Source organism: Hippocampus comes, unplaced genomic scaffold (assembly GCF_001891065.2).
Source record: "Hippocampus comes isolate QL1 unplaced genomic scaffold, H_comes_QL1_v1.1 scaffold51, whole genome shotgun sequence".
In the NCBI taxonomy this organism is placed as follows: Eukaryota; Metazoa; Chordata; class Actinopteri; order Syngnathiformes; family Syngnathidae; genus Hippocampus; species Hippocampus comes.
Window position 1 is genome coordinate 99,366 of NW_017805497.1, and position 7,428 is coordinate 106,793.

Genomic DNA, 7,428 nt, shown 5'->3' on the forward strand with positions numbered 1-7,428 from the left:
GGGGGCAGAAGAACCAGAACAGAGGTTACGTTTTTTTTTTTTTTTTTTCAATCATGTTTTTTGAGGGGAGGAGGGTGTTGCGGTAATTTAGAGCCTTGTACTAGCCCAGTTGGACCAGCGTGTAAAGGTGGGTAGTGGCCCGCCACAGCGCCGTAGTAGCCTTCGGGCTACTGTTTATGTCGAACCCTGACGACAGTGCCATGGGCTGTCAACTTGTCGATGATGTTGCACAGTGCACACAGTCGACACAGGAACATTAAAAAAAATGTCTGGCAATGGACAGAATAGATTTCTGTTTGCTTGAATGTTCACTGCTCCTCTGTTCTTCCTCAGGTGCTGGTCAAACAAGAGCCACTGAGCTCACCCGAGCCCGCAGATGAAATTAGTGATGTGACATCCCAGGCGGAAGGCAGTGACCCGGCCGAGCCAGCGAGCCAGGAGGAAGAGGAAAAGGTGAAGCTGAGTCCCGAGAGCAGTGACCGCAGCTTCACCTCAGAACCACAGCCCAGCTCTAGTTCGCTGATGCAGTCAGGCTCCCAGCTTCTCCTCAAGAGCAGCCTGGGAGGAGGTAGGGGTGGTTTTGGGTGTAGTAACACGCTGAACAGCAAACCAGATTTCAGTATCTCTAGTTTCCTTGGCCCAAAGAATTTTGGGGGTGGTGATGCTAGTTTGATCGGTGGAGAGGATGACCTTCCCAACACCACCACTGGTGAGGCTGTTGCTCATAACTACCTGTTGAGGCAGGAAGCTTCTGGACCATCCGCTCCTGCCCCGTCCTCTTTGCTACATTCCAGTGCACTCAGCAGTGGAGGTTGTACCCGTTTTGGAAATAACTTACAGGCCGATTCCCTCTTCCTTCGCCCCCTTCATGACGGTTATGGGAACCCAAGAGGAACTGGGGGGAGTGAAGGGCATGGAGGGGTTGATCCATTTGGTTTGGACTTCCAGCGCTCCAGCCTGGGGCTACACTCCCTGGGGCGACCCCCACGAGGTGCTAGTGGAGCCACCCCCACCGTTCTGGGTTACCCCGGATATAGGCGCATCGCCCCAAAGATGACAAACAACATGGGGAGGGGAGAGGGCGGCGCACTCCAGGATCCCGCCTCTTCCTCGTCCAGCCTGGCGAGCCCCATGCTCCTTAATGAGACTTCTGGGTACGACATGGCTGGCGGCAGGCCCACCTCCCTCCCGCCTCAACTGACACGCGCCTCAGCAGACGTGCTGTCCAAGTGCAAGAAGGCTTTGTCGGAGCACAACGTCTTGGTGGTAGAGGGCGCTCGCAAATACGCATGTAAGATCTGCTGTAAAACCTTCCTGACGCTGACTGACTGCAAGAAACACATCCGAGTGCACACGGGAGAGAAACCTTACGCGTGCCTCAAGTGCGGCAAGCGTTTCAGCCAGTCGTCACACCTCTACAAGCATTCAAAGACCACCTGTCTTCGCTGGCAGAACACCAATATGTCCAATGCTCTACTCTAGAGCTCTTGTTGGTCCCAAGAAGGATGCTTGAAGTCAGTCTTGATCACAGCGCGAAAAGCATAGTCGTTATGTTGTCCATCACCTTGTGGACGGTTGTCCCGAACAAAGTTAAAGAAAGATGTGATAATGTCAAAACAGGACTGATAAAATGTCATGATTATTGGCCTATTAAGTCACATAGTTAGACAATGTATCTCCCTGTGCATTACGAAGCCAAGTATTACATACTGCCCAGAGAAGATACGTTAAAATCAACTGAATTCCAAGTGCCAAGAGACACACTTTCAGCTTTGACTTTTCAGTCCACTAATGGGACTTTTAGCCACCAGAGAAGCGCACTTGTCCAGTAAAGGTATGTACTGTAGTTTAGGAATTATCACATTCCACTGGAAAATCCAAGCGCACCTTAATTTGCAGTCACAAGTATGACTAGCCTTAATTGTTACTGATTGGGATTGAAAGAGCAATTTTTCTGCGCTGTGTGTAATAAAACTGCCATTCAGCAAGATTTCTGAAATGTAATTATCAAGCATTTGTTAGTCAATGTATAATTCTTTTCTGATAGAAAGTTAAGGGTATGTGTAAATGTTCACTTGGCTTCATTTCAGTGCTTTTAAACGTGTCTAATGCATCTCACATTGTGCACGTGTTACAAAGACAAATCATTACATTTATAGTCAATAACAGTGATTGTGAATGTCTCCTTTTAATTACGGCCGTTAAGGTGGGCAGTTTTGTTGCGTTCGTCTGCCTGCTTTTGTGACCTTATATGAAAAAAAAGAGGGAGAATCATTGACTTTTCAGATTTATTTTACAGTATTTGAACCAATTATAAGTGTGAACATACCTGCCTGTGACTTGTTGACTAATTGTCCAATGCTTGTTGTTTCTTATCCATCATTAAAATCACAGAACCTTATTAAACATGGCAGGGTTCTGCTAGGTTGTAAATCGGAGCAGACTTGTTGTTGAATAGAAATCATATTTAGTCAGTGTTACATAAGTGAACTGAAATGGAGTTTAAAAAAAATAGTCGATTAAAACAAAAATTATTGCTTTTTTTTTTTTTTCAGGTATCACTGAACGCTCTGTGAGAATCTCAATCATTCCTATTGTGCACCTTATTCGTACTGAGGAGCCATTAAAATGAATGTGTTCCTATGAGAATTTGGAAATATTATCGAAAGCATTCAAAAAGCCTATCTGAACCGAACCCTGAATATTTTTGAAAATGCGATATTCGCCACAAAATGTACCTGCTGGTTGAGTAGAAGCGCCTGTGCTAAAGCCAAACTGTGGCAGGGTTTTTATTTTCTGGACCTCGATTGACAGCTCTGGTGCCTGCATCACACAAACTTAACTTCCTCACTTGAGTGCCAGAGTCATCATATTTTGCACTAAACTAGATACATACTTAGTCTCAACAGAAAAAAAAAACTTAAATTGATGATTCTGGTTTATGCCTTAGGTCTTTGCGATGAAAAAGCTTTTGTTGATTGAGGCCAAACTGTCAGTATTTCTTGTTTTTGTTCTCTTTGATGTTAACATAGCATGACCATACAGTATAGACGGCCAAGGGGTCTTGTTGATTGTCCATTCAGTTGTACCTGCACACTGAATAAGAATTTTTAAAAAAAACTATACATGCACATGAATAAACAAAAAACTAAAACAATGAAAGTTGAGTTGTTTGTGATTTTTGGATTTTTTTTTTTATTAGGTTTTTAAAAAAAAAAATTATGAACAACTTTTATTTGAAATGCTAATATGAGTGGCTGCTTCAGTATTATTTTTTTGCCAGTTCTCCTGGGCAGAAACAGTTGCAGCTCACAATTTTAGCTCTTTAAGCATTGGTTCACCCTGGAGGCCAAGCAAGAGGTTGTTTGCCGCCAGGCTGGACATGGCGTTACGGGTGCTGTAGGAGGCACTGGCGATGTGTGGCAAAATCACTGTCAAAGGAACAGACATGAGGAACATCAATGCGGGCAGGGTAGGAATTGAATATGTTGACAAATAATATTGAGGCATCTGAGCATTATTCCAGTGTGTGTCTGGGAATTTTAGTCCATCGTGTGAGGTCAGACGTGACTGATGTTGGAACTGATAGAGGGAATAGCGCATACACATATCTTGACCTTGCTCTGTGGAAGATTTTTTAAAATTATTTCCCATATGCTAAATAGAAAAATCTCAAGGGATGCCACCAAAAAAAGAAAAAAAAATGTACTGAAATAATGATGACCTAGTCTTAATTTACTCACAAATTTGTGTGAACTCTTGGCCTGTTTGGTGCAACACAAAGCTACCGGTATTATTCTGCTACATAAATGGCAACAGATACATCGGCTAATTGTAATTTCTGATATCTAGTGGAAGAACATTTAATTGTTGTGCCAGATACAGATGCGTCTTACTTGAGATATTAGTTATTTCACTCTGCAAACTCAAAGCACTCAGATCTGAAATCATCTTTCCCCACTAAGTGAATCGAAATGTCATTTATCTGTTCCAGCCTCTCTTGTCATAACTAAATAATTTTCTTTGCAATTATGTGAAAAAAATAAAGCTTCATTTCCCGTGGCACACCTGATGATTTCTCACAGCATATGCCGCAGTGCAGTAGTTGGGATTCACTGCCCTGAAGACAACCATGAACAATCATAAACTTACCACAGTTTTTGAGGGTGAACAGTGGATGGTCAGTTGGTAGGGGCTCAGGGACGGTCACGTCTAATCCCGCGCCAGCAATCTGATTAGTGGCCAATGCCTCATATAGGTCGTTTTGATTCACCACGCCGCCCCTTCAACAACAATAACTGTTTGGGTTCATCAAATCACTGAATGGTTTGGGTTGTTTTAGTAATTTTTGTCCAGTTTTGGACTTGTGCTTTCTCGACTTTGCTTCTGAATGTCGTTAACTGTTGTGTTTGTAAATGCTTTTCGGTGTTGTGTCTTTGCTTGTGTGAAGCACATTGAATTGCCTTGTGTATGAAATGTGCCATATATAAATAAAGCTACCTCGCCTAGTATTAGCTATGTGTTCTTATTTCAGTTGAAAATTGTTTCTGTCTTACCTGCTTGTGTTGATGAAGATGGAATTTTTTTTCATCTTGGAGAAAAGGTTCTTGTTGCAGATTTCATGTGTTTCAGGTGTTAAAGCACAACACGCTAATAGGAAATCGGACTGCTTTGCCAGCTCATCAAAAGACACTAGAGCAAAGTGATCGGTAGTAATTCGCACGAGAGCACCTTGACAAAATTCCATAAAGAGTATTCTGAATTCCAAGTTAAAAGGCACCAGACTGGTTCTTACCATACTCTGCGTTAATGTCACTGGCCAGATCGGGCCGGGGACACATGTCAGTGTAGATGAACTTTTTCACTTTAAATGGAGCCAGGCGTTCAGCAATGGCCACACCTTAAGAACCAAACATACATTGAGTCAGACGATCCAAAATATTTGAGATAGGTTGACATGTTTGTTGTCTGGAGTTCTCACCAATCCTCCCCAGGCCTAAAATACCCACAGTGCTGTTGGCCAGCTCATGTCCACACAGCCACAGAGTTCTCCATGTCCCCCAACCTCCACTAAAGTCAAGGTTAAAAGGCAGCAGCTTACAGTACAATGTGTGCACAATGGATTTGAGGAAATGCAAAAGCGTGTGTGTGTGTGTGTGTGTGTGTGTGTGTGTGTGTGTGTGCGTGTGCGTGTGCGTGTGTGTGTGTGCATGCAAATTACGTCTTGGCTTCGTGTGTGGCCTCGATGAGCCTCCTGGAAGTTGCTAACAGCAGAGCTACAGTCAGTTCAGCGACGGCATCTGTCAGAACGTCGGGTGTGTAACCCACACGGATTCCTCTGCATGGACACACATCCATATTAAAAGATCACTATTATGATTATTATTATTATTATTACTACTACTACTACTACTACTTTTACTCATACTATCATCAGGTTCCTTCATTAAGTATGACATTATCCTAAACTTTGAACATTCTCTGTTACCATTCTTTCCTCCTAGCTTGCACATATTGCAGTTCATATTTAATATTTTATTTTAATATGCATTTTATTACCAAGGAGACATTTTCAATGTACTCAACTTTGTTTTTTTTCAACAAATTTACATACATGCAAGCAGCTCAATGGTGTTATGTCTCAGGCAAGTTTGAGGGTTAAATTTAGTATCTTGCTCAAGGGCAGTTTGACAGTGCCAAGGAAGGATATTAGTATCCCTCCCAAAAATAATCGCAAGGTTCCTAATTTAGTACCTTTTCAGGTCCGATATAAAGCCTTTTTGGGTGGTGGCCCGGTCAAGCCACCATGAGCCAAGTTGTGGTTGGCCTGCAGAACCGACACTGGTCCTAATTTAAAATACTTGAAATTCCTAATTATAAATGTGGACCTTCCTGAGGATGAAATAGTGAAGTTTGTCATCTCAGCGGCCAAAATGCACAAAAGTACTGCGGATTAAGTCAGCCACTTGAAAAAAATGAGTATATAAGGTCATGTGATTTAAACAAGTACTGAAAGCATCAGTGAACTTTGGGTGGCCTGACACAGTGACACGCTCGCCTCGGGCTGTTGGGCCACTGTTAATATTGAACCCTTCTTTTAGACGGCTAAGTCTTTTCAGAATGCCACACTTTTGCTCAGACTTGAAGGCTAGAAAAGAACGAATTATGTTGACTTGGGTATTCCTTGGTTCTTTTTTCTTTTGGAACACAACAGTAATTTTCACTGCCATCGACATCTATAGATGTCAAATATTCATGATAACTGGGAGGACTGGCAGGGAATCAATCTGACTAGTCTTTACGTTGGGTAGTGCACTGAATACTGCCAGTAGGTAGCATAGGGATCCAATAGTGCAGTTTTCTAAATGCTGACATAATGGCTTTGAGGATTGTGTGACATCAGAATCACCTTCTCTTCAGCTCCTCCAGAGAGAGGTGGTCAAAGCCCACAGACATGGTGCTTAGGACCTTCAGGTTCGGACCTGGAGGAACAACCCGAACATGTGTGTTGAAAGTGTGTGAGATCAGTTACGTTGAGCGTGGGCAGTCCTCAAACCTGCAGCATCCAACAGTTCGGCATCAATCTTCTCGGTCAGGACACAGAGGAGAGCATCAACGCCTTTGACCTTCTGAAGAAGCTCCTTCCTTGGTACTGGTACGTCATCAGAGTCCCATAGCTCAAATTGCACTCTGGGAAAATACAGATCTTGATTATTTCATAGCAATGATTTTTTTTTTTTTTTTTACAAAAGAAACATATGTCAAGTGAAATCAAACCAATCCAGTCAAAATAATGACTTTTTTTGTATAGTAGTATAGTAGTAGTATAGTATGTATAGGAGTGTTTTTATTTCAGTCACAAGTAGAGATACCCTTTAGTCTACATGTCTTATCTCACCTACTGGATGACAAACAGCACCCCCACGTCTACCCTCCCGCATAATTTACTCCACTCATTGAATTCTTCAAGGTGCTATGTGGTATGAAAAGTTGACCACCTCCAATATTCCTTATAGATACGGCAGCAATAAGTTTACAGGATGCTGGGTCACTCACTGTCCAGATTCGTGAAGGATCCTCAGGCCCTCTGGTGGGATCTGGCGGGTGACATACACCCGTGGTAGAGTTGACATGTCCCTCTGCATGACGCCTACTGGAGCCCCAGTGAGTGCCAGCGGCTTGACAGTAGCCCGCTGGAGCTGACGCAGTGCTACACGACTGCACCACATTGCCAACAGAAAGTAAACCACAGGGGAGGGGAGAGTTCGCTGCCACTTTGAGGTTGTGTACCGGCTGCGTGCAGACGTTGACCTCTGGTTGAGTGGGAGGTGCCTGCAGATCACTGGCCAATATGATTAGAGGGAGGATGTCTCTCGAGTCTGAAGGTGAATGTGATTGTATCATGTTTTCAGCATTAAGCAATATTAT

The 7,428-nt window shown here is 43.2% G+C and overlaps 2 protein-coding genes across 5 annotated transcripts in view; one reads left to right on the forward strand and one right to left on the reverse strand.

Moving 5' to 3' along the window:
• Positions 1-2,608, forward strand: part of zbtb5 (zinc finger and BTB domain containing 5) — a 5,772-nt gene extending 3,164 nt beyond the window's left edge. For all 4 annotated transcript variants that reach the window (XM_019876536.1, XM_019876538.1, XM_019876539.1 and 1 more), the window contains one exon: positions 334-2,608. In XM_019876536.1, coding sequence (XP_019732095.1) covers positions 334-1,482 — 1,149 coding nt within the window. In that variant the 3' untranslated portion in view covers positions 1,483-2,608. The remainder of the gene's footprint in view (positions 1-333) is intronic.
• A 663-nt stretch (positions 2,609-3,271) lies between these two features.
• grhprb (glyoxylate reductase/hydroxypyruvate reductase b) lies at positions 3,272-7,303 on the reverse strand. Its single transcript, XM_019876467.1, has 9 exons — positions 7,057-7,303; positions 6,557-6,690; positions 6,410-6,482; positions 5,222-5,338; positions 4,982-5,070; positions 4,796-4,900; positions 4,557-4,692; positions 4,153-4,283; positions 3,272-3,431 (listed from the first exon to the last, which is right to left on the reverse strand). Exons 1-9 carry the CDS (start codon positions 7,227-7,229, stop codon positions 3,310-3,312), a joined length of 1,080 nt encoding a protein of 359 aa, XP_019732026.1. The 5' UTR covers positions 7,230-7,303; the 3' UTR covers positions 3,272-3,309.
• Positions 7,304-7,428: the final 125 nt, after the last annotated feature.

Coding starts and splice junctions, on each gene's coding strand:
- grhprb (XM_019876467.1), bottom strand. CDS start 7,229: ATGTGGTGCAGTCGTGTAGCACTGCGTCAGCTCCAGCGGGCTACTGTC. Junction 4,284..4,556: donor ATCTTCATCAACACAAGCAG/GTAAGACAGAAA, acceptor TTGTTGTTGAAG/GGGCGGCGTGGTGAATCAAA. Junction 3,432..4,152: donor GTTCACCCTCAAAAACTGTG/GTAAGTTTATGA, acceptor TTCCTTTGACAG/TGATTTTGCCACACATCGCC.